The 27,168-nt window shown below is 42.1% G+C and overlaps 1 protein-coding gene across 3 annotated transcripts; it reads left to right on the forward strand.

Moving 5' to 3' along the window:
- Window positions 1-566: 566 nt before the first annotated feature.
- camsap1b (calmodulin regulated spectrin-associated protein 1b) lies at window positions 567-26,492 on the forward strand. 3 transcript variants are annotated; one of them, XM_071483650.1, is made up of 19 exons: window positions 567-1,044; window positions 2,639-2,805; window positions 7,398-7,660; window positions 12,155-12,316; window positions 13,140-13,220; window positions 13,550-13,582; window positions 15,699-15,840; window positions 16,067-16,206; window positions 16,331-16,427; window positions 17,308-17,464; window positions 18,029-18,114; window positions 18,243-18,327; window positions 19,013-21,290; window positions 21,512-21,648; window positions 21,739-21,953; window positions 22,478-22,580; window positions 22,785-22,897; window positions 23,240-23,358; window positions 24,126-26,492. In XM_071483650.1, the coding sequence occupies exons 2-19, from the start codon at window positions 2,640-2,642 to the stop codon at window positions 24,420-24,422; spliced, it is 4,674 nt and encodes a 1,557-aa protein (XP_071339751.1). In that variant the 5' UTR covers window positions 567-1,044; window position 2,639; the 3' UTR covers window positions 24,423-26,492. The 3 variants fall into 3 exon arrangements, with proteins under 3 accessions (XP_071339751.1, XP_071339753.1, XP_071339752.1); XM_071483652.1 differs by having other exon boundaries at window positions 17,308-17,431; XM_071483651.1 differs by lacking the exon at window positions 13,550-13,582 and having other exon boundaries at window positions 568-1,044.
- Window positions 26,493-27,168: the final 676 nt, after the last annotated feature.

The following is a 27,168-nucleotide window of genomic DNA, read 5'->3' on the forward strand; positions in this document are numbered from 1 at the left end:
GAATGTTTTCAATATAATTTATTTATAGTTTTATAGTTCTTTGACTACAGATTGTGGCAGCTCTTTGTGATGATAGTTTCCGTGGAGATTTTTCTGGATGTAATTTGCTACTAATTAATAGGAAAAATTATATTATATAACTTATTTAGCACTTAGTTGTGTTCAGTTATTGACCTGCATAGGAATTTTCCTGAGAGAGAGTCAGCTGACATGTTGAGCACTGACCAAAACTGTTACCTTAACAAATAATTTCAGTTGATTAATTGGAATTAATTAACTACAAGTACTAGCTCAACCAGTTAACCTATAGTAATAATACCATATTAATTCATTATCTCTGGAAAACTTAGGAGTAATTCATCAGGAAATTAGACACCTAAAACAAAAGTATTGCTGAAATAATTAAGGAAAGAAAAAGTGGACACAGAAGTTACAGCACTAGCAGGTAGCTTTTTTTTTGGCTTTAAAAATGAAACTAATGAAAATAAGTAAGAGGGTGGGATAGTGCTGGTGTATTATCGTCAGTTATTACCAGTATTGCTAGTAATAGTCTGGCAGGTAATCACGCATGCGTAGTTGCTGCCTTCACGAAGGCTGGGATGATAATTACATGTCTATGGGCAGAGCGCGAACACACCGCTGGTCCTTGCTGCATAGCCCGATCCTGAAAGACCTGCGTGTGTGTGTGTGTATGTGTGTGTGTGTGTCGTATCTAACATGAGGAGTCTAATACAGAGACAGATTTTTACACAGAAGAGCCTCTGAACGTCGTGCTTCTTCGCAGGAAAGCCCACCCTTTTCCCTGCCTGGATTGTGTGGAGGTCTCGCCGTGGAGCGGTTGTCACACAGGCCGCGGATCGGGTCTTGTTGCTGGGAGGAGACCGTTCAGACTCCCTGCTAGCATTATTAGCTGGCTATGATGCGTCGCTGCTGCTGGTGTATTTTCTACACAGCAGGCCACTGTACAGCGAGGCAGGTCCTTGGTTGATTGTTTACCCCGACAGAACTGAAGGGCGACGTGGATTATACACCACACCTTTGAAGGTAATGTGTTGCCAGCTAGCTAACGTCATTCATGGGGCCGATGAATGCAGTGCTGCTCCAAGCTAACGGTTAGCCGGTGTGTTAGCTGCTTTACATTTGCGTGCATGGCCGCTTAGCCAACCTCACGTTAGGCAAATGTGCACTTTGTCACTTAACGGTGGTTACCTCATTAATGATATTGTTGTAACACAAACATATTAACGTTAAAGCCAATTTAGATAACTAGCAATTACCTAGCTTGTCCAACAAGCCAGCGTTGGGCCGTTAGTGGTACCATAACGATAAGGTAGCGATGAGGAATTGCTACAGGTAATATAACAATAACTTTAGCAAGGTTAACTTTTCTGGCAAAATAAAGGCAAACCTCAGTATCTTAGTATGAAAGTGTATAGACTTGCTTTTCCTCATCTTCATCCCATCATGATTAGTGTAATTGGGAATGATTGGATGTGTTCTTACTGTTTAGGTCATTATAATGTGAGAAACACACCCACAATTGTCACTTAACAAAGAAGTTGTGTGGTGGAAATAATGATTGGGCAAGCATCAGCCTGAAGTGAAATGAAGTTGAAATTGCTCTTAGTTTGATTTAGGCAACTGATTAGAAAAATGAGTGCACCTGATTTACTGTCTGTAATAATATTAATATTATTATTAATAATGATAACCTTTAATTGCATATCACTTTTTGAAATAAAATAACAGAGTGCTTCATGGAGAACTGACAGAAAAAAAACACAAAAAAACCCCCACAAAGATGACCCAAATTAATAAAAAGAGGCCAGGCACAGACAGATTTACAGATTTGAACACAGTCACTGAGGTAACAATGCAAGGCTTTTCCAGAGTTTTTGGGCTCTGACAGCAAATACTATCATCCTGTTTGTGAGTCTGGAGGGGCAACCGCTGTGAGTTTTGTTGCACTATCTGAGATTGTCATGTTATCAATGTGATGGTGTCAGTAAGATTCCTTGTTCATTGTCAAAATGTACTTTCTGTAAGTGGTTTTGGTTCAAGGACGTATTATTATAATCACAAAAGTTACACCAGCATCACATCTATTTTGTTCTCCAGTTCTGGACTAGTACAGTACACGATACAGTTTGATTACAACAATGTACATAATGACCAGAAAGTTTCATCCTTGTATTCCAGACTGTTTTAGGTCACCATGGCCTCGCTGTAGGTTCATTTAAGTACAAGATATTGCAAAAACACTGTCTCCACTCTGTCATCAAGCATTTGACATAATGACTGTGATCATGCATGCAAGGTTGCTACTTTGGTACTTATGTCTCAACCACCAGATGCAAGCTGTAATTGACCAATTAAATGAAGATTAAGAGTAGCACCCAGAACAATAATTTCCTTAACAATCGGCAAACACCTGGCAAGACGAGATTTTATTTAATTAATTATTGAAAATACTCTCATGGAGCGTCCAGCTACTTACAAGCCATTCCAAAGGGCTTTCCATCATGGCAGATTGTGGATGGCTAATGTGCTGTTACTTGGCTGTGTCACTTACTATGCAGTTCAGTGTAATTGTGACTGTAACATCATGTTTATTTATTTATTTATTTATTTTTTTAAGGATGGATGTTGATTATTGTGCTGGCGGGGACAGTACCAGGAGAAAAGTGGATTTGTCTGGGGTTGCAGAAGGCACGATGGAAGTTGCACCATTGGAGATGTATGACTCCGCCAGAGCAAAAATAGCTGCCAACCTGCGGTGGCTGTTTGCCAAAGCCTATGGCATTGGTAAGTAATGTACATTTCTCTTCAAGCTACGAAAATGTTATGTACGTTTCTTTTTTAGACTTCATCTGTATGACTTAACTGTAAATAATATCTAAATATTTACTGTTACAGACCATAGAGAGTGTAATGAATCCTAAGATTGTGCCTGGAAATTTTCTGCATATTTTCCTAATATTCTCATAGTTATTTTGGAAATTCAGATGCTGTTGTTTTAACTATGTGTTTACTCTTCTCAACACACTGATGGTCAGCAGATTGTGTAGAGCTTCAGCGGTGAAACATTGACAGTTAAAGTCCAAGAGAAAGAAATATTTGTGCATGTTTGCACTCGGACCAACACTAATTCCCAGTTGACACTTGACACACAACTGAAGCCTCCCCTCACTGACTCACCAGATCCTTCCATTTTTGTTGGGTGGCCAGTGAGATTGAACCCAAATCGGGCTGAGTGACAGGCACTGAGGATTAGGCTATATTTGTTAGACTGTACTCAGAGCATGGAAAATACTGATCTGCACTGCCAGTCACTCACACTCCCTGTTAAGATGGCATCAACATTAGCAACTGGGCCTTTGGGGCAGATTTTGCTGTCTTGTCTGTAGTTGCAACAGTTAACAATTGCTCAGGTTTTAGGAATGAGGTGTGTGAAATTCAGCAAAGCCTTTTAAGGGTGTGTTTTGTTGTGGCTATTAAACTAGCAGCCGTAAAAACCCCAGTACTGCTTATCTTCTGTTATATAGCAGTTTTTTCACCGGGTACAGCTGGTGAAGTGCACAATAAAGACAGCAATTCACCAGATTTTTGGAACATTATTTCAATAATGTGTAGATTAATTTAATGTAGATGTGAAATAATTGAAGGTATGTCCAATCAGGTTCCAATATTGTTTTTATTTTAATTAAACACATCTGGCGGGAACTAATTTAAGGATAAACTCTGTCTTAATTCAACAGTCAGTAATTTCGGAGGCTGTAGTTTATGGTGCTGGTGGAATTGTATTGCAGTATATTGAGAGGTTGGTTTCTAATATCCAGTAGACCCAGTGTTATGAACGGGATGGACCACCTTTGAGAAAACACCTTCGAGAATAATAGTCAGTTGCCTAATACTGGAAAATTAGTGTGTAAATAAAGTTGGTTACAAAAGCAGCAAGGGCAGCTTGCTGTATATTGGTGGGCATGTAGAGGTTGGAACCAGTTGTTGTTGGCTCTTATGATGATCGAGCCAGTGCGTGTGCTGAAAACCTTACACCTCTTATCAGCAGCTGGAAGTTAACAGTCAGTTGTGGCTGATGTAAGTTTCCTTGTTCAAATTGCATGTAACTGGCTATCGTGAGAAGCTACAAACTTCTAGCTGAATTTGAATTTCTGGTTGAACATGAATTATTATACACCTGTAGTCCAGCTTGAGAAAAAAAATATACATGTGTGAGAATGTCGGTCTATTTTTTCTCTGATGGCTTTCACTCACATAATACATTTTTAACCTCTAAACTCAGTCATGGCAGCAGGGAAGGTCCTGACTGTTTGGCAAGTGTTAAATCATTAGCCTTAAAAAATGTTGCAGGATTAACATCGCAGCATATTGTCATTGTATTACTGCAGAGCTGCTAGTTACCTTTTTGATGCGCTGCAGGGTGTCTCCTTATCATAGCAGTTAAGCTTAGTCAGTGTTGGCCTAAGCTATCTGATGCTCAGGTCCCATCATTCACTGCTTTGCATTTCTGTTGTATCAATGTAGTCTCAGGTCAAATCAGCCATCATTATTTCAGAGGCTCGTACAACCTTTCCTTTGTGTTCTGTGGTCTCTCACATATCTGTGGTCATTACACAGATTTCCTAATGCCACTGAAGCATTCATACTAAACAACTGACAATAAGTTGGTTTTAATGGTAATGCGGGTTATGGATGGAAAGCCATTGTGCCGGGTTTTTTTTGTGTCTTTTTTCAGTCCACTGTTTTGTTCTAAACCCTATTTGTAATGAGCTTCATTGCATAGGCTCATATAGAGTTCATACCAAGGCTTGTAGGCATTTGCCTGCTCACTTCACTGTCTGCCATCATAGGCCCTGGCTACTGATGCAGGCCTAAAGATGGAGCATAACAACATCTCTGTACAAACAATAATGATGTATCACAGATGAACCTGGGTGGAGAGCCTGTTGAGTTACAATAGAAACCATACAAGGGCCCCAAATCTCCCAGTGGGAGGCAACTCTCAGGTGCAGCCACAATTATCTACCTCCCATGGGAACTGAATATATATTTGACCATTTAAATTTGACTTTAGTTGTGCAATGACTGACAGACACGAACAGTGCCGTGTAAACAGTCTCGGTGACGTAGTTCCATTACAAATAAGTGCAGCAATCTCATGATAGCGGGGGTTGTCAGCGATTCAGGTGCATCTGGTGTGTACTAATCAGCGTGTGCTCCCTGTTGGGTCTTTGATCATGCATGTGTATGTTTGTGTACATGCTCTCATCCTGCTGCCCTCTGTATGTGCCACAGCTGCTCCCAGCCTGAGCGACAGACAGCCAGACACATCGCAAGCAAGACTGAGCACCTGTCATGGTTGCAGGCACGTTGCTGGTTATTGCTCTGCACTTGCCTGCCTGTGCTGTTTGTGGTATGGTGATGATCCTATTCGGCTGATTGTGCTCTAGCACATCCTGGTATCTTCATGCTCCACCCTATCCCAGTTTGTAAAATTTTCAGGCTGGCTCCTAGTGGCAGGAGGGTGGGGGGCAGCTGCCAGACGACATCAGTGTCTGTAGAATGAAGTCAAACGTGAAGACTCGCCCCAGCCAGACCCCTTTGTTTTCATACACAATTACTCCCACTGTTCTAATTTGTTTATATACTCAGACACATCTCTCCAGGAATGACCCACACTGCTGGGCAGTGTTCACATAATAGGACAACATTCTTATTTGTACCATGTGTATGGTGGCAAACAGCATATTTACGAGGCTGGCATTGTTGTAATTCATGGAGAGTACAGTGTACAGGATCAATGTGGTCTGAGCATTAGCAGCTATTGAAATAAGGGCTGCATGGTAAATCACATTAAAATTGCTGTGTCAATTCATACGTCTTTGCAATCTCGTTCTCACATGACGACAAGTCTTCATATACAGTTTGCATTAGCAGGGAGATTTGATGCAGCGAACCAAAAGCTCCTAATTGTTTCCTAAGTTGCATCAGCAATGAATGAGATCAGAATTACCTAGCTTCAGCAAAATCAGTTGTGACGGAGACAAAAACAAAATGTGCTGCAAACTAGGAAATCTCATCAATATGTAAGTAAACTTATCTCACCCTAGTTCTGACTGAAATGTTCTCATGCTCTGTAGTACTTTTTAGATTAAAACATAATGATGGTCAAGCACTGTAATTTATACAACTGAAACATCACCTCATTAAAATATAACACAATATGATTGATGAAGGCCAAAAAATAAATGGAAAACCCCTTGCACTCTACAATGTAAATTTTATACTTAATATTTTTGTATTTATGCTTCCCCCAGGAGTTGTGACAAAGAACCAGTATCTCATTTGTCCACAACTGGGCAGCTGTAACTGTGAGATTTTGATATGTCTCTGTTTGGTCATGGTTTTGTATTTTATTATTCTTTTTCACCATATTTTCAATACTTCACGAAGTCTGGTGTGTTGCCTTCTTACTTGTGCAGTTCAGCATCCACAAAAGCAGCTGGAAGAAGCTGCGTTCCTGTTTTTGTGAGCAGGAGATTGCTGACGAGTGGCTCCCTTTATCCCCTCCGTCAGAGCAGACACTAAGAACACATCACATACTCGCATACAGCTTATGCTGTGTTACTGCAGCTCAGGCAGAGTTCAAAACAGATTGAATGGAACAGGGATATTTCTATCACCCCACCATTTTGAAGAAAAGTGCAATTTTGGACAGGTTATGTGCATCATGTTAGACCTATTTTAAAACCTATTTGTGTGGTTTACCTTGTAGTATAAATTTGGGTTGTGCATGCCTCAAGTGAAGTGCTCCTCTGTCCCATGCCCTTATATGGCATTGGTTTCTGGATCTGAGTATGACTTCATATCCAGAGAAACAGAATGTCTTGTATAGGTCACAGTTTTCTTTTCATTTTTGTGGCTCCACTAAATAAAAAGCCAACTGTGTCACCTGAGAAGCCTGCTCTCACTGCAGACTCAGCTTAGTAAGGATCTGTTTCCTGATGTACTCTTAAGGGCAGTAAGCCATGACTTACAATTACAGATGGCTATGTTTGCACCAAGTAAACTGAAATTGGCATAGCACAAATATTACATGGAAAGCACTTTGCTTTGTTGCATTCCTGTACTTTGTTGACATTGTAGAAGTTTGGTAGATGTAGGCTGAGGCAGACAGAGATGTCGGCCTTAGAGGTGCTTGACGGGCAGAATCATTTTCCTCCTTCATCAAACAATGTCTTGCTTTATTGTTGTCTTACCAGTAAACATATATCTGTCTTCAATTCAGGCCACAATATGAAAGCCAAACTGCATGTACAACTTTGGGAGTACATGGCAATGCCCCATGAGTCACCTAACTAATCTCTCAATTGCAGACCATATTCCAGAGGATTTAAGGGACCCGTTCTACACAGACCAGTATGACCAGGAACACATAAAGCCACCTGTCATCCGCCTACTGCTGTCCTGTGAGCTCTACTGCCGTGTCTGCACCCTCATCCTCAAGACGGAGCAGGCAGCTTCTCTTCAGTCCCACCTGTCTGTCATCCAGGCTCTGTCCCGAAAGGGCATTTATGTCGTGGAGAGTGATGATACACCGGTCACAGAGGGGGACCTGGCCTGTGTGCCCATCAAAATGGTGAGTGGATGCACTGAAAGTTGATACAGACATGTTTTTGTATGTCTGAAAATACAAGCTGGAGTCGTCATTGATGCTTGAGTTCTCAGTGATCCCTAAGTGGCCATTTTCAATGTAAGCTTCTGCTCTGGATGAAATTAAAAGTCATTAATACTGATATGTTTATACCCTTATGGTTTATAAGACACCCTTTAGCACCAGTATGTCCATAATGTTGCAGTTGCTTTTTTAGCACAGATCGCCTGTCAGAGAAGAAGGAAACCAGGCCAGAAATGAAACTAAAACAGTCATTACGACAACATTACCTGTAACATCCCTAGCACTTCCTGCTTCTGATGTATTATCTTACCACAGTGAAATCAGTGGAAGTAGCCAGCACTTGTATCCTCGTCCAGCAGTCAGTTGCAATCAATCTCAGCCACAGGCATATGAACCACTAGAAAGCCTCTATCTATTGTGTGGAGCAACTTTAAAACCTTGTGGATAGGCTTTCAGTCATTTGTTTCGCATTATACACTGTGTATAAGTGAGTGTCGGACACATTTTTGGTGCTTGATGCAGTGGAACAGTTTCCGGATGATTTGGGTGCACCCTTATCATTTTTATTCAAATTAATTGTGTGAAGACTTCCATGCAAGATAAAACTGAGATTAGGATTTGAGATTGTTATTGTGCCATGGCAATGCTGTATCTAGTCTGTAATGGTGGCAATAAGCAACTTATTATTCCTTTAGGGATGCAACTAATGATTGTTTTTTTTATTGATCAGTCTGCCATTATATTGATTAATGGTTTGTAAAATGTCAGAAAATAGTGAAAAATGACTTAATGGTAATTCAGTTGACTGAATAAATGAGAAAAAACAAACACTTTAGTTTAACTAATAGGACTACATACCTTATTTGTATTTTTAGTCAATGTAAAGATCATCAAATAAAATTGGGTGTTGGATATGCGGTTTTGCATAGTCTTAAGATTTGTTCTCTTTATTTCTTATGATTATTTTGTTAATAATTTTTCCTTTAAAATACAGCTGTATTGTTGCGATTACCATGTTTTAATCCAAGGACATTGCTTTAATCAACATCCCCTCTGCTGCAGTTTTCATATGTGGAACTAACTGATACTTTATTACTTTGTTGAAAATATCACTTTCTGTCTCGTTCATAAAAAAAAAAAAAAATCTACAAATCCTCATACAAATTGAGGTCGGTACCCTCTCAGAACAGGCAGTTTAATCAGGGGCATCAGTGTTAAGAGGGTTATTCTTGCGCTAATACTTCTGAGAATGGATTTTATTGTCTGTGATATTTTTCTCGCCTACATTTTTGTCAATCTGTTAAGCGCATTTCCTGAATGTTGGCACTCCCATGTAGTCTCCCAGTGCTTAGTCAAAATGCCTTTCTCCCAACCTTGCTTCCCTTGTATTAGTTTGATTCTGGTCAAAAGTAAATCTAATGACAAAGATGTTGTAGTTCTTCATGCAGGAAACTGGTGGCTTGACTGGACTGACCCTTTCTGTAGTGTAACACTCATAATATTTTCACAGATCAGCTCTTAAACAGGTTTGATGTCCTTTGTGTATATCCTACATCCTCTAGGTCATCACCTGAATCAATAGCAGCATGTCACAGTGTAGTCAATGACGTACAGAAAGCAACCCCCCCCCACACACACACCCATGTGGCAATGAGATCTGTTGTCTCGCAATTTCACTGAGAGCAGATAGAATGAACACCAACCAGCTCAGTTGCTCTGAGCCATCTTCCGACCCTTTTGTTACCATGGAAACCCGCAACAGTGTTGAGCAGGCCTCCTCTCTGCAGGCTAACTAGTCAGAGATGTGCGTCTGCTTTTCCTGTGAGCGGCCTGACAAAATAATCCATGCACGCCTGTGTGTAAGCAGCCAGACACAAAGCCTGGTGAGGGGATGGAAAATCCTGAGCAGGACACCGGTTATCTTTGATAGACTGTTGGAACCCCCCTCCCAGTTTGCTGACTTGACAAGGCGTTTCCATAGCAACTTCCATTTTCCTACTTTGTGTGTGTGTGTCTGTCTGTGTGTCTGTGTTTGTGTGAATGAAAGAGATATCTGTAGACAGTTCCTCTGCACCTTGTCTGATTCTTGTTGGGGCAACAGCTGGGGCTTGTAGAAGCCTTGAGAAGCTAGCCATACTCTGGAGTCCACTTAAACTTTTGTATATATGTGTGTGTGTGCCTGCACGTTGTCTGTCTGTCAGCGTGCACACTCATACCTCAGGGCAACAGCAGCCCTCTGCTCCCCATGGGACTTCACACTGGGTTGATGAAGGGCAGAGTGAATGGTGGAGAAGAACAAAAGATTGAACGGCACATTGTGCTGTCAGATGTTGATATTGAGCACCACTTATCAATACTTCGGTGTTAAATGCAGTCCACCGTTTTTGATTTTGAGTTGTTTGATATTTTCTGCTAATGCATTAAATTTCAAATGTATTATTTTGTACTGTATTGCATGCTTAAATGCTACACTCTTTTTTCATTTTATTTCTCCCTCTGTGTAAATCAGTTTCTCAATAAGACATGCTATACTTTACCCATTGTGCAAAAGTAGCATAAGTAAAGCATAATTTTGGATTCATACAATTTGGATTAACTTCTTCTGTTGCTTCTGATAATATCATTGTGTTGTTGGTTAGGACAGTGAGTACAGTGACTGAAACGATGGCCTAACCTTTCTTAATAAGATCAGAGTTTAAGTTATCCTTTCAAAGAAGGTAGAGATGCAGCAGTTGTGAACAGAAGTCTCCTTAAGTTGTTTTTGAAAATGCAAAAACAATCATCTTAACATTGGCTACTGTGTAAGTGAATCAAATGACCCAGCAGAACTTGAGCAGCCTTTGGCTCCTGTTACACACAGCCTTCATTCAGTCTTTATGTATAAACTTTCCTCTGTCTTCAATATTACAGTCAAGGTTTGTCTGAAAGTAGATCTTCACTGTCTGCATACATATAGGTCATGCTGTGGAGAAAGCTCTGAATAGCTCTCATTTGTTATGCTAACCAGCCTAATCTCCACGCACTTCCATCACCAATTGGATTAGGCTAGCAGCATGTTACACAAAGCATTGACTGAAACAATGGCATGTGTATATATGTTCTGTAATGGATTCAGGTGCTCCATTATTGGCTGTGATGTTGTGGACCATTGGAATAGATTTTGAAATTAAGGTTGACTACAAAATTTGGGTTTTTCCAGATGGGGACAGAGATTTATTCGTATTTGGTTGGTGTTAATTCCCACCCTGGCTCTCAAGGGATCAATATTTTGACTGGTGGGCACCAGGTGTTAGGCCACTTGCAGTAAGGATCCCCCTGCTGGGGCTCTTGATTGCATTAGGATGTAGAGAGTGGGTTTAAGGTTGGACACCTATTGTGCTGAATCACCTTTGATTGATTTGACATGGTGGTTATTTAAAGCTGCACAATTGTACAGTAACCTTCCACCGGAGCTCTGAATTAGACGGCACCCTTATCCATTAATCTCTTCCATTTATCCACACCCCATAGTGGCTGTTAAGTACCAGAGTCCACTGGTCACTAATTAGTGCTTATAACAATGTATGATCTTCAAATGATGGAAGATTACCTGCCAAAGTAATAGTTTGAATATTCTATAAACAAACTACAAAGTGTCTATAAGCTGAACATTGCTGTTCTGAAAGACCACACTTTATACATCAAAGTCTGTACACCTGCTCTGAGGGGTATTACTGTACACTTGAAAGAGTTTTTTGGCCACACAAGGAAAATGCGTGAAATATGATAACTTCCCTGAAGTGATGCCACTTGAGTCAGTTTCAGTTGGGGTCTACAATTTTAAAATGAAATAATCTCAGGGTGAGGTCTTAGAAAGAAGTTAGGTTGCCAGACCTCTGTGGTCTTTTCCTCTTCTTTGCTTGACGCTAGCAGCTTGATGCTACATTAGCTGCAACTAGCATAACGCACCCATATCTCCAACTGAACGGTTGGTGGTCAAGTTGCATTGTGGGTTAATTAGGAGCAGGTTTTGACAAGTGTAATATTTTTAACTGCCCATTATGTGTCCAGCAATGTTTCTAGGTGTGGAGTGCTACATGGGTGATGAGTACTGGAATGCAGGGCAGAAAGCTAAGGCGCGATAGTAGCAGTATCTGTGGTCAGTCCCTCTATGAAGGCATTAAAGGTGTTGGACTCATTTGTAGTTACAGAAAGTGACGGAAGTAGTTTTTGAAGAATCACAGAAGCTCATTTATCACAGGTTAGACTCATCAGTAAGGGTATACTTAAAACACACTAAATGTAACTATTGTAGCATAGTCTTTATTGCTTGTCAGAATTACAAAATTATACTGATGATCTCAATATTGTTTCATATTTGTTTGCCTCCAGTTTTGATCTCAATTATATTGGAAACTGGGGGGAAAAAAATCCAATGAAATTGAACTGTCCTCTGTCTCTCTTTCTCTCACCCAGAGTGCTCACATGCCAATGATCGATGCCCTGATGATGGCCTACACAGTGGAGATGATCAGCATTGAGAAAGTGGTGGCTTCCGTCAAGCGCTTCTCTACCTTCAGTGCCTCCAAGGAGCTGCCCTTTGACCTGGAGGATGCTATGGTCTTCTGGATCAACAAGGTTCGGACACACAGACACACAACCCAGAAACACCACAGAACATTGACTTTTCACTGCACTCCATACATCCTCCACTGGTTTTAGCCTTTTTATTGTCTAAAAAATCTAGCTGGTTAGATCATGGGCTGCCACCTGTTTATCATTCAGCACCATGTGGAATGAATGATCTGTTTCACATTCACATAAATAACAGTAGTCCACTTGTATATCACAGAGACGGGCTAACAGATAGGAGTTTGGATCCGGTGCACACACTAGAGGCTCAGGCTCATGTTACACTCATCTTTCAATGAGTTGAACGCCTGAGGCAGCGAAAGCCATGACGTAGTGTGTGCATGAATCATCAAATGTCTCACACCATCGTTATCTGGGAAAAAGAAAGTGTCAGTTTTTTAATGGAAGGAAATCTTTCCTGGTTAATCTTTACATGTATTTTATGTAATCACGTTGATTAATCCATGAGTTGTTTAGCTATTGAAATGTTAGAAAATGTGGATTATCATATCACAAATATATCACAATTTTTCAGAGCCCAAGGTTAGTTTAAAAAGTTACAAAAAGGCTTATTTTGTTGGAACAACACTCCAAAACCCATAGATAATTCCTGCAATATCAAGGTGAGAAAAACAGCAAATCCTCATATGTATGAGTATAGGAGAGAAATCTGATTGCTGAGCTGCTGCATGTGTACACAGATTGACAGCAATCAGGTTACTGCAGAACATGTAAACCTGGTTTCTCTGAGTGACCTCATTTCTTGAGCTCATGTAAACCTACTGAGCAGCCTTTGGCTAAACGTAATATGTCATTACTTCTTTTGCAGTTGAACATGAAGATGAGGGAGATTACAGAAAGGGAGCACAAAGTCAAGCACCACCCGCTGGAGTCCCCCAGCCACCAAAAGGTAAAGCCACTCACAGTGTCTAAAATACCTGACCCCAAACAAGTTTCTGCCAGTAGCTTCAATATTTCTGGCTTTCAATTGACTAAAAGAAGAAAACATCCATCCAAATCTTTACCAAATGAAAACATGGTTCAAGACAGCAGGAATGTTTCTCCCTAATGGCAATCGGAGTTGTTCTGACCCTGCTCTCTTTTTTTCTCTGTTTAAACCGGAAGCAGATCAAATCCTTTTGTCTGTGACCTCTGACCTGTTAATCTTTCTGCTCCTGTCCCTCATCTGTCCCTCCCTCCCTCCCTCCCTCCCCTCTCTTATCCCTGCAAACTGGATAGTCTCCCTCCAAATGGTATTGGAAACTAGTCCCTGTAAGTTGGATGCCAGCCCCCCGACCATAACCCCATTTTCTTTCTCCTCTCCCCCTTGCACGCATAGTTCTGTGTTGATGTACGAGCACACTCCACCATGGCTCATTCAAGCTCATTCTGTGCTGCTTGTAGCCAGTGTGTCAGCAAGGGGGAGAAAGCTGACAGCTATTATTTATTTATTTATTTATTTATTTCCCCCTTCTGGCAAATACGTCACACAGGTGTAAGGTTATTATAACCTTTGTCAAATGTTCAAAAGATATTCCTTTAGCTACGCTTTGTTTGCTATCTCATTTCAAGCTCAAGTAGGCCATGTGGGTTCGCCCTGTGTGTGTGTGTGTGTGTGTGTGTGTGTGTGTGTGTGTGTATGTGTGTGTGTGTGTGTGTGCGCGCGCGCGCGTGTGTGTGGTATTTGCTTGCCCAGTGAGAATAAAAGCAAATCCACGCCTACACCTCTCCTTTGCTTTGCAGTCCCATCCCTGGCCACCTCCCCTCACTGATCTGCTTTGTCATTCCCCCGCCAGTCTCTCTCTTCTGCTCTCACACACTGTTTCCTCTGTGCTCACGGTCTCCTCTGACAGTATCTCTGCTTTCTGTGTGTGTGCGTCAGCCTGATGTCGTGCACGAGCTGGCCCACTGCATGCTGGAGCCAGAGGAGCTCTCTGAAGCGGTACAGTGTTTCCTCCTAGGAGAAGACTCCCTTATGAAGAGCTTGTTTTGTGATAGAGCTTCTCGTTCGCCTGTGACTTGTGACAAAATCTGCCTGACTACAGTTGCTTTAGTTTTGTGGAATAGCCTCCAAATAGATTAAGTAATGTTGTATGTTTGGATCAGTATATTTTTTGCTGCTCAGCTGTTTTGTGATGTACATGGTCTGTTTAAATAGTGTGTAGCTTCTCCAGACTTGTACTTGTGATCGGCATGTTTTATCAGTCTTTTGAGGTCTAAAACTATGTTTAAAATAATGCTTTATTCTCTTTTATTAAAGGGTTTAATTGTTGATGAAAATTACCCTCCCTAGCCATATTATTAGATACACATATACAATCTAATGCCTCTGCCACATATTCTGCTTTTACAAACTGCAAACTACAACTTCAATAATAAAAATACAGCTAAAATGATCCCTCTCTGATATATCATCTCTGTAAAGGTTGAGCTGTTGTATTGGATTGTATTAGATTTTACAGGTGTACCTAATAAAGTGGCCAATGAGTGTATGTTGATAGGCTTCTTATTATTGTTGGAGTCATTCCCAGTTCTGCATCATATGATGCAAAGACCTTGCACAATCTTCCATACCAGCAAAAGGCTAATCCTGTCTGCATTTCATAATAACTTTGATTAATTTCCTTCATGCCTCTTTTAGTAGTGCCACAAAAAATGTCAGATTGATTAGTCATTACAGGGGAGCTGTGTTCTCAGTATAAGGTGAATATATAAAGTCATGCAGAAGCATTTGGCGTTACAAGCAGCAGTACCAGACAGTACAGATTGTTTTGACATCCTGTGTGGTCTATGAATATGTTGCTCCAAATCATTTGCAGACCTGTAAGTTTGTGCTTGTGCTTTGGGAAGCTGAAATAAATACTGAAAATGCCCATCCTTGCCAGCTGTATAGAGCGTGTGTCCTAAACTAATGCATCTGGGGTGAGTGAGTTTCTGTAGCAGCCACACACTCATTTCCCATAAGTGGGCCAGTGATTACCCCAGTTTCTGTCCCAGTCAGCTGCTGCACGTTGCCTGGGCTCCACCGCTGGCTGTCTTCCTCATTAAAGCCAGAGGAAGGCTGACCATCTACTCTGTGTTGCTCATATCACTGCTCTAACACCTTCACCTCCATCTCCTCACAGTTAACCTGGTCTTCAGGGTTCTCCCCAAACTGGATGATCACATTAAACCTGCTGCTGGATCAGTTAAAAAGGAGTTTTAAGTTCTATTAATAAAACAATCAAGAACCTTTTTGCTTTGAAACTCCAGGGGAGAACCTTGATCTGATGCATAAATGAATTGGCCAGAGCATTAACTGTCATTTGTTGGTAGAACCATGGTGGGGTGTGTTGCTGCTGTGGCCTTTCCTCTCATAAAACCGTCATCCTCTCCCCCTGGTGGTTAGGTGCGGTATCGTCGGGAGCACGCCTCAGGCCGACAGCTGCCCTTCTTTACACTGCTGGAAGACCTGATGAGGGATGTTTGTGATGGAGCTGCACTGCTCACTGTGGTCCACTACTACTGCCCAGAGCTCATGAAACTGGAGGGTATGCTGTGCTTGCGTGCATTCACTTTCACACACACACTCACAAATGCCCTCGTTCAATTGAGCATCAAGCTTTCCCTGCTAATGTTGAATTCAATATCTATGTGTGATACTATTTCTGGCGCTTGCACATGGCTCACTGTTCCAGTCCAGGCAGTGTGACATTTACAAACATAAGGTCATTGAGTTGGCTCCTGATCTGACCTGCTCTCTGCCCGTCTGATCAGATATTTGCCTGAAGGAAGTTCCCTCCATTGCTGACAGCCTGTACAACATCCAGCTGCTCAGAGAGTTTGCCAATGAGTATCTGAACAAAAGTTTCTATCTGACAACAGAGGACATGCTCTACTCACCGCTCGTGCTCAAGGTACAACTGACATACTGTGATTTCATACACATTTGCACTAGAATTGACCTTTTAACCTGGTAGTTCAAAGGTCAACAGTCTGTATTCAAGTCTTCTTACCATGTTTCTGGTGCTCTCCATTTAGCACAATGTGATGGTGTTCATTGCTGAACTCTTCTGGTGGTTTGAGACTGTCAAGCCAGAGTTTGTCCAGCCCAGAGATCTCCAAGAGTTTAAAGATGGTAAGCATCACAGCGTGACTACGCATACAAGATGAAGATATCGCTTTGGTGAAGGTTACACAGGTTCTGGTATAATGAAAGCATGACCATGGATTTAGCATCATGAATGTCAAAACTTAGATTCAGCAGTTGTTTCAGGCACGACATGAAAATTCAAGTTTAGATTTAACAGTTTTCACGTAATGACAGTGCAGCAGAGTTTGTGTTTATGCACCAAACCTTTAAGGTGCACTAATAACAAACACTGGTTACAGAGAAATGGCTTTGCTTCTTACTGTATTTATTAAGCATATATTTAATTAAGAACCTAACTATATTCTTTCTTTTTTTTGATCTTTTTTTTTTTTTTTTTGAATAAAGTGTCATGGGAGCTGAAATATTGAATTGACTGATCGATTAGCTGATCAACAGAAAATTAATCTAGCAATCACCAACTACTTTAATGTCGCATTGATCTTTTCAGTCCTTTTTCAAGCAACAGTGCAAAACATTCTGTTATTATCATCTCCAATATGAGGATTTGCTGATTTTCTGTCTCTGGGTTTTTACCGTTGCTCTGACAGAACAGTCAAAACCTTGGGCTCTGGGAAATAATGCATTTTCATTTTTTCCTGATATTTTATAAACAAAACAATTAATCAAGAAAATAATTGTCAGATTAATCCATTAAGACAATAATCACTAGTTGCAGCCCTAGTTACAGGAAATTGCATTTTAAATTCAAACTCTTATTTTATGTCTTACCTGTATTAATCTTTTATTTAGGTCAAGTTTAGAAATAAATGCTAGTCTCACCAGGTAAAACTTTTCTTGTGACAGTGAACCTCAGTGACTGCCTGTCTTTTAATGATCCACACCTCTGTCCTTCTCCTTTCCTCAGCTCGAGCTATAGCTCAGCCCAAGAGTGCCCGTCCATCAGTGCCCATCTCCAATGCCACCAAGCGCAGCTTCCTGGCCAGCCCTGGCGTGGCCGATAACCAGAGCAGCCCTGAAGTCTGTAACAGGTACTTCCTGCACCCTGAAGACTCTGACCCCCTGTAAGTCTTCTCTCGCTTTCCTTCTCATTCCACCTCATCATGAGCCTGTCTGCTAACCAGTTTCAGTAACCCTTCAAGGATGGGTAGATATGCAGCGGTGTCTTCATTTCCATGTGCCCTTCACCTCTAACCCTTCTCCTGCACCAAAGTGAAAAAATGATACGCACAAAGTAAAGCTGATTCTTGTATTGTCTCTGTCTGAGTGTGCTTATTAGTGCTTGTGTGAGAGACTGAAAGTTTGGGTTAGCGATCTGAAAATATTATGTTCTACTGTCAGTTGGGTTTTTTCATGCCAGTTCTTGTCTATTAAATGTTAAAACACTTGGCTTTCACTGTGTGAGCAGATGGTATTTGGTTGGCAGAACAAGTGCCTCTTTGTCTTGGGTGTGACCTGTGTACTGGGCTGATCCAGCGAAGTGTCTGTTCTGCGAACTATTCTGATGACAGTTTCAGTAATTGTGCATAACTGTTAAACAACTACTGGAAAAATTACACGGTGGAATAAATGTTGCTTTGGCGGGTTGTTAAAATGTTGTACTGATTCCTGCTCTTTTTGGCTTTTAGTAAAGGGGGTCCAACCTTCAGTCCTTCCCACCCACTTCTGCCCCTGCGACAGAGGCAGCAGAAGCAGCAAGGAGAAGATGGTGCAGGTAAGAAAACACACAGATCCTCAGAATCTACATATAAGCATACGATACAGCTTAATCAATTTGTCATGCTATTGTAGTCACAAGCAGCTTGTTTCCTACCTCCTGATTACTCATGTGTTTCTGGTTAGGCCTGAGAAACCGTTCGAACTCTCTGACTCAGATGGACGGACAACCCCGAGGATCTGTTGTTGCATGGCCTGACAAGAGGCAAAGGTATCTGGAAATAATGCAACAGCACAAATTTGCTAGACAAATTGTAAAATACTGTAAAGTTGGTGTATGTATGGCCCAAATGTGCAAATGCAAATCCATATATATGAACTCTGTATTCAATTCAATTCAATTTTATTTGTATAGCGCCAAATCATAAAATACATGATCTCAAGGCACTTACAGAGTAAGGTCGAGACTTTACTTTGTTATAGAGAAAAACCCAACAGCTCCCACAAAGAGCAGCACTTGGCAACAGGGAGGAGGAAAAATTCTCTTTTAACAGGAAGAAACCTCCAACAGAACCGGGCTCAGGGTGGGCGGCCGTCTGCCTCGACTGGTTGGGTTTAAGAGAGAAGAGAGAGAGAGAGACCAGGAACAGCTGTATAAGTCATGGTGTTATCAATAATAATGACAGATAACAGTGGTTAATAGTAATGATGAGTAGTGGTAGATCTGGAGCCTGCTGCTCCAGAAACAGAGATACCTGCAGAGAGAATGAGGACACAGAGAGGGAGAGAGAGGAGAAGCAGAAACTACAGGAAAGGGGGAAAAAAAAAAAAAAAAAAGAGTTAATGGCATAAAGTAGTCGAGAGGGTATATTGAGTATTATAATATATTGTATACTGTCACCTGTATATTATACTGACTTTACAAGTGAGATTTTTCCAATGCTCTCCCCCTGTAGACCACTGTCCACACTGGGCCCCTACATGTTGCATTCAGCCACAGACAGTGATGCAGACATGGCCTCTGGTGACAGTGTGAGTCTGGCTCGCTCCATAAGTAAGGACAGTCTGGCGTCCAACGTCATCAATGTCACCCCCAAACACCAGACTTCTGCCCACCAGCCCTCACAGGCTGCAATGCGCAGAGTCAACGGCCACGGCCTGCTCAGCAGTGTCAACGCTGAAGGCGAGGAAGAGACTCTGGTGGCAGTCGCAAGGACTGATGTTCCCGCCACCCCCAAGCGGGTAGAGGGGACACAAGCAACTGCCACTATTGGATCCAAACCTTCCACTGAGTCCACACCTGCACCAGATAGCTTTTACCTAGAACCACTGATGCCTGCCGTACTCAAAACGGCCAAAGAGAAGTCTGTATGCCTAAACAAGGAGGAGGAGAGTGGTGAGGGGACCCGCTCCTCAGGGAGGGGCTCTTTACGCCGAGGAGATGGATCTACATCAGCTGTTCGTAGGAAAGCACCCTGCAGCCTAAATCAAACCTTCAGCCCTCCAGGTGAGGAGGCAGACTTGTCAGAGGAGCCTCCCCAGGATCAGGCAGGTTTTAGGCCAAATGTCACGAGCAGTGTGGATCCCTCGTCCAGAGAGACAGCCGGGGGTTTCTACCTGCATTCAGATTCTGAAGAACCAAAGTCTGGCCAGGGCCTGGATGCTGAGCTGGAAGACCTGGATGAGGAGGAAGAGGATTTGGATGAAGCAATTACCACTAAAGACCCCAACTGGCCCAGGAAAGCCTTCAATGAGGAAGATGAAGAAGAAGAAGAATCAGCCAAACTCCAAGAGGATATGAATGTGAAAGAGCACGAAGACAAAGATATGAATGGTGGCAGTGGTCGTTCCAGCCCCTGTCTCAGCGCTCACTCCCAGGCCAGCAGCATGGCCAGCGGCAGTGTGCGCATGACCTCCTTCGCAGAGCGCAAAGCCCAGCAGCAGCGCTTTGGCAGCAACCATGACCTGCGCTCCAGTGCCTCCAGCTCCCAAAGGACCACCCCAGATGGGTCAGAGAGCAGCGGGCCCCTGGCCTCCTCCTGGAGGCTCAAAAGAGACCAGAGCCCCTCTTCACCCATAGGAGGATGCAATCGTACAGGCGATGGTAGCGGTGGTGCTAATGTGCTGGCTTCTGAACTTGTCCAGCTACGTATGCAGCTGGAAGAGAAGCGACGTGCCATTGAGCACCAGAAGAAGAAGATGGAAGTGCTGTCGGCGAGGCAGAGGCAGAAGCTGGGGAAGGCAGCTTTCCTCCACATCGTAAAGAAAGGTGGAGGCAAGAGTGACACATTACCCAACCCACTTAAAGCTGACATCTCTAAAGAGGAGCTCAACGGGGAAAAAGGACCATCAAGTAAGGATGATATGTGTGTTGATGCCCTGAGGGGGGACAAAGAGGTGGAGGGAACCACCCCACCAGGTGCCTTAGAAGCAGACAAGAAAGGAAACAGTGGAAGCTTCTATGTAGAAGAAGAGTTGGACCTGAATGAATGCAGCCGCTCCATCGAGCTGCTGAACGAAGCCATCGGCAGCATCCAGCAGCAGATGATGCAGCTGTCAGTGCAGCAGGAGATGTTGATGAAACAGAATGTACAGTCCCCCTCTGGTGCAGCTCCACCTCCTCCTGTCACCAGTGACAAAAACAGTGACTCTAAGGCAGGGGCAAGCTTTCATTATGTGGAGCACCTCTCCGGCAGCGGTACCGCCCCCACCAGGAAACCCCCCAAGCTCAGCTCAGGCCGGAGCTCCAGGTCCAAACCGTCAGAACTAAAAATAGCCAAGGAGCAAGGGCGGCAGGCCTCCACATTACCACATCCAAGGCAGTTATCTGGGGGCAGGTCCCCCAGGGTCGAGCAGCCTGGCAGCCCCAAAAACCCTTCAGCAGGAGAGACAATCGACAGGCCAGGCCTTGGCCACATTCGGAGCGCCACCTTCCGGCTGCATGACGATGCGAACATGCGCCTGCCGACCCGAGTGGACCTGACAGCGGTGGCTGCCCCAGAAGTGTCCTTCGACGAGTGCCTGTCCAGCACCACAGGAGAGTCCGTGCTCAATTCTTCAGACGGTTCAGGAAAAGAGAGCATACCATCAGAGGAGATGCAGCGCAGCAAAGCCCACCTGATCGAGGTTGATCTGTCAGAGCTGAAAGCCTCTGAGGAAGAGGAGGCTGCTGAGGGCGGAACGACAGAAGGAGGTGATGCAGAGCAGAAGTCAGTCCTGGGCTTCTTCTTCAAGGTAATGCCTTTTGCATCAAAATGTAATTGATTTGGTTTTTATTACAGTGATGGGGATATCATGACTTAATATCAGAAATTATGGCAAATATTTAAGCCACCTTTGAAAATTTGATTTTTAATTATATACCTGGTAATTGACTACATCAGAACTAAATGAAAGATTGATTAAATCGTTTAATAATAAAATGATTATCCGTTGTACTTTTCCCCATGCTCTAGGATGAGCAGAAGGCAGAAGATGAGCTTGCTAAGAAAAGAGCAGCGTTCTTGCTGAAGCAGCAGAAGAAAGCTGAGGAAGCTCGACTCCGTAAACAACAACTAGAAGCAGAATCTGAGCTGAAACGCGATGAAGCAAGGTAATTAATTTTTTCCAGCATTAATATTAGGATTCATACGTTATTCTACCAAACAGATACTAACAACCAGGAGTTTGATTTCAATACCAGACGGAAGGCTGAGGAGGACCGGCTGCGTAAAGAGGAGGAGAAGACGCGGCGGGAGCTAATAAAGCAGGAGTATCTGCGGAGGAAGCAGCAGGAGATGTTTGAGGAGCAAGGCCTCGTGAAGCCCAAAACCCCCAAACCGAAGCAGAAACACAGACCCAAGTCTGTCTTCAGAGAGGAATCCTCCAGTGACAATTACTCCAAGTGCTCTTCCACACGTAAGATTGTTACGTCATGAGTTTGACATTTAGCTGAAGTCCCATTTTTTTTCTTTACATGTCTCAGCATGGTGCACTTTGTTTGATTTTTCCAACTGAGCCGTGGGACACGTTTCCTGACAGTTATTTTCTATTTTACGTCAATAATTACATGTCCTAAAGTTATTGATAGCACATTAATATTGAACATGACTGAGATTAGGGTGGTGGTTGTTGTCGCTTTTTCTGAATTTACAATTGTACACGTACATGGGGAAACTTTTTTTGTAATCATCCCGGTTAATATTTTAGATTATCTAAAAAAAAAAGGTCTAAAAATTGCATTGAATCTATCCATAACTTTTCTTAAAAAATTGAAGTGAATGAAATTTGATTACATTATTGACTTTATGAGCATCAGTACAAATGCTATGAAGTTCCATTTAGATGATGAAGCCCTGAAAATTATAAAGTATTAACTGTGTATTTAGCAGTTGTTTCTAAATGTTGTTTTTAACACAAATTGTCGCATCTGTGTCTTATAGCTGACAACTTGAGCAACGCCCAGTCAGGCTCCAGTCTGTCTCTGGCATCGGCCGCAACCAACGAGGCTGACAGCATCAACTCTGGGGGAGCTGGTTCTCAGCGGTAAGCTGCTCAGTGTTTTTTCTTTTTTTTTTTGTGTGTGTGTTTACTTGTGAGCTGGTGCTTAAGAATATTTTGTACATTGCTGACTTTTAAGATTTGCAGTATTTACAGTATTTATACTAATGTGTTTACAGAAAATGTCATCTTATAGTTGTTATAATATATAATTACTCAGCTTGCATCTCCTTCCATTATGTCTTCCAGCTGTGACTCTGTGGAGTCATTTCCAGGCAGTCGTAACAACAGTCGAACTGCAGAAAGAGACTGGGACAACGGCTCTACTGCATCTTCCATCGCTTCCATGGCTGAATATACTGGTAAATGACCAGATATCATTGTGTTAACAGCTATCATCAGATATACTTCAGTGACAGCAGCCCTGTGGTTGTGTTTTTTCAGTTATTCATGGATCAGTGATGAAATTATCATATTTCAGGCCTGCTTTCAGCATGACACAAATGAGCACCAGTCAGTTTCACTGTTTTGCTTGTCATACTTTGCAGAAAACAATAAATGGATAGCAGTTACCTGACTGTAACCTGAAGTGACGGTGGCGTGACGTAGACTTGCAGTGAATTAATTGTCATCTGACTAATTATTTCCTCTCTTGTTTTGTGTTGCATAAGACTTTTGTTGTTAAACCGGCTTTCCTCCCTTAGGTCCCAAACTATTCAAGGAGCCCAGTGCCAAGTCAAACAAGCCAATCATCCACAATGCAATCTCTCACTGCTGCCTGGCTGGAAAGGTCAATGAGCCCCAGAAAAACCAGATTCTAGAGGTATTTTGTTTGTTTAATGACATGTCAGGAGTTGTTTTGTTACCTGGTTATTTAATGTCACCGTGGTTGAAAAAAATGTTCGAAAACATTTTTCAGAATATTGAAACGATCAACAGTTTTATAGCCTTTGTACAATTATGTTGGTAGGAATTTAAGAGTTGAAAAATAATAAGTCCATTAATTATGGAGGGGGTGAGAGGAAGGGATTTCATGCATTTCTAGTCAAAAAGCTTTTTTTTTTTTTATATATATCTCTCTGAGCTTTGACAAGTGAAAAAAAAGAGTTTTCAGAGCCTCTTGTGGTCAAAATGAGTATTACAAAAACAAAGACAAAAAATTCACTTGCTTCTCTACCCTTATGTAATTGATTAGTTAATCGACAAAAGAAATAATCGTCAGCTATTTTGAGAATTGATTAATTGTTTGAGGGATTTTCCAAGCTGTCTTATATCATTGCTAACTGAATACTTAGGTTTTTTTTAGCATTTAACATTTAGTCACTCCAAAAAAAAGATGTAGATGTCCCCTTCAGATCAGGACAATTGTATGACATTTTATACAACACAAGAGCACGTACTCACTCTATTCAAATCTTTTTCTCATGGTTATGTAAATATCTTGTAATTCAAGATGTGAGCCAAGTTCTTCTCACTCTTTTTTTGCCTACCATGATTTTCCTTAGCGACCTTTAAAACCCTGCTATTTAAATGTACCGTTCCCATTTGACTGCCAAATTAACAATTGTTCTCTGGCTCCTTCTTCACCAGGAGTTGGAGAAGTGCGAGTCCAACCACCTGATGATCCTGTTCCGTGACGGCGGCTGTCAGTTCAGGGCGCTCTACTCATACTTCCCCGACACTGAGGAGATACAGAAGCTGACGGGCACTGGACCTAAGAGCATCAGCAAGAAAATGATCGACAAGCTGTACAAGTACAGCTCAGACCGAAAGCAGTTCACCGTCATTCCTGCCAAGACTGTGTCTGTCAGCGTGGACGCCCTGACCATCCACAACCACCTGTGGCAGGCCAAGAGAAGTGCTGTGCCAAAGAAAAATGTAAAATAGCAGTCTGTGTTTTTAACTTCTGTCATCCAAATCATCTTAATCCCCATCTTGCTTGTGTCCTGCATAGACTGCATTGATGCTCACAGCCAAGCTCACCCCCGTGCTCGGTCTGGAAACCTACTGAGGAGAGGCCACATCTATGAACACGTGGTCATGTGTAGGTGGACCAAGACAGAAACAAGGGAAAAAGTATGTGTGGTATATGTGTATGTGTGTGTGTGTGTGTGTGTGTGTGTGTGTGTGTGTGTGTCACAGGTGGTCTGAGGAACTGGTGCTTGCAACAAAAAGAGGAATGCCGGCTGAATCTGCTTCTCCCTGTGATCTAAGTGCGATCTATTCAGGTTTCTTTTGGTCCAGCTCTGTTTTTCTACGATATCCACGACTCAAGCATGTGGCGTTTTTTTCCCTCTGTCTCTCTATCATGTGGTGGATGTTCATTTTTACATGACGTATTTATTAGTTCAGCACTGTCATGGTCAGGAGCTCAGCTGCAGCACTAAAATCCTTCCTTCCTCCTCTCCGGAAGCGCCTCTCCTTTGGACTAATTTGGACAAAAGGAGGGGACATGGGGGATTTCTGACGCTCTTTTCAGAAAATCTGAAGCAAGGGATCTTTGTACGACCCTTTAGGACTGTTGGGCTGCTCTGCCGTCCCAGCAAAAAACAACAGTCTCTTCCTGCGTGGACTGTCAAATCTGTCGAATCAGGCTGGCATTACCGATTTTGCCTCACCAGGGATCTCCACAAACCTGCTGCTCTGAACTGTCTTCTTCTTTTGTCGCGGGGGAGCTCGTCAGGGCTCCCTCAGACATCCGTTGGCCTTTCATGCATCGTGGTACTAACGTCTATTTATTCAACCGCTTTTTAAACTAGACGCTGATCTTGTAGCACTGGATATGTGTATAGCGAAAAAAAATATGTTAACGACGGTCATTTTCAATACTGTTGTTGGAACATCCTTTTTCTTGAGGGTGTCAAAAGAGGGTGAATGATAGGCTTTGGTACAGAAATGATGCTTTTTTTGTTTTGTTTTAGCTTTTTTTAATGATTATTATTAAAGCAATGTGGTATAGAGTTTGAGCTGATGTTATGTGTTTTCATCATAACGGGAATTCTCTGATGTTTAGAGCTTAGTTGTGTTTTCTCTCCACTGGGCACTCTTGAATTGTCCTGTATAAAGGTGCACTCATGAACACTTGTCGACGGCTTCTTTCATGCAATGTAACTCCCCCACACCTCCCTCCTCCTCCTTCCCTTGAGTGTTTTTGTCAGCCTGTCCCATCTTTAACCATGAGAGTGGCGCACACACACACACACACGAACACACACACACACACACACACACTCTTGTTGTGAAGAGTGTTTTCGTGCTGCTCTGTAACCGGTTCGAACGACAGTATTTGATATATTCGCAAAGGGGTTTCTGTGTGTGGGCGGGTTGGCGGGAAGGGGGGGGCTGTGGTTCAGTTCTGTACCAACATTAAAGAACATTCCTCCAAGGTGTTGACAAACACTGCCACGTCGTCTCTCTCTCTTCTCTCTGTCTTTAAGGAAAATCCAAGTGCTTTTTTTAGAAACCATTTGTTGGCCTCGAGAACAACCAGAAGTGTTGCACAAGCACTTTACTTCCTGTTTGTTTGGGAATTTTACCTTGAATGGGCATAAAAACTAAGAACTAATTAATAATACTGCTGTTGTGCGCTCCGAAAAGTGTGAAAACTAAACCAAACACTAAGATTTAATACTGACACATGAATCTGAACGGCCTCCGCTGATATGATACTACTGCTGTCTCCAAAAACTACAGAATACTTGATTTCTCGTTTGCTGCATTTTGGAGTTTTTGGGGGGGTTTGGGTGGGGGAGGTGGTAGATCTTTAACTGTATGTCAGTGTATTTTTATGTTAACTAAAAGATTGTATTGGCATTTGGTCACCATTTTTGTTACACTAGTGTACTTTTCATCCTTGTTGATTTTATCTTTGATCCCATGCCATCTATTTATTTTAAAATGGAAGCACTGAAACGGAATAAATTTTCAATTGAATAAAAGTCACATTTTTCATTTTTATTCTTTCTTCATGCCTTGATTTGTTCATTTGTGAGACTCGCTGTTTATTTTCTTTTGCTAGTTTAAGATATCACACTGATTTTAATATTTACAAAACAGATCACTGATACCACAAAACTAGTATTTGTCTATTTTTTCACTTTTTTTTTTTTTTTAACAAAAGCGTGGCTACATCTTTTCACTGAGTTTTCTTCCCATTTATGTGTTAAAGGTCCATTAGTTTACACTTTTCTGGTGCTTTATTTTAAGTGTTTAGGTCCATAAGAAGATATATCTTAACAACCAAAACCATTCCAATGTAGTTTTACAACCCTCTCAGGCTTCTCTCTGGACCTCTAGTAACTCTAGCTCTAGCTAGAGTACTAGCTTTAGTCAGTCAGCCAATCAGAAGAGAGGCTCTGAGCCTCTCTTCTGATTGGCTGACTGTTTTCTGAGTTATCAAATAAAAATATAGCAGATTTCTGGTTAAAACTCAAGAGAAACCAAATCCTGCATGGTTGGATGCAGTGTCCATGTGGGCTGGGCTTGGGGCATGGCTGTAGGAGGTAACTGCTTTGTTGTGACATCACAAAATTACAGAAGTCCTGACGGCTCGTTTTAGGGCTCCGTTTCTGAATACAGGATGTGTGCATTTCTCTGTGGACTGGGGCTTTGATACTTTCAGTATTAATATAGA

This window comes from Trachinotus anak, unplaced genomic scaffold (genome assembly GCF_046630095.1).
Source record: "Trachinotus anak isolate AG129_WGS33_773 ecotype Australia unplaced genomic scaffold, CSIRO_AGI_Tana_v1 ptg000008l, whole genome shotgun sequence".
Classification (NCBI taxonomy): domain Eukaryota; kingdom Metazoa; phylum Chordata; class Actinopteri; order Carangiformes; family Carangidae; genus Trachinotus; species Trachinotus anak.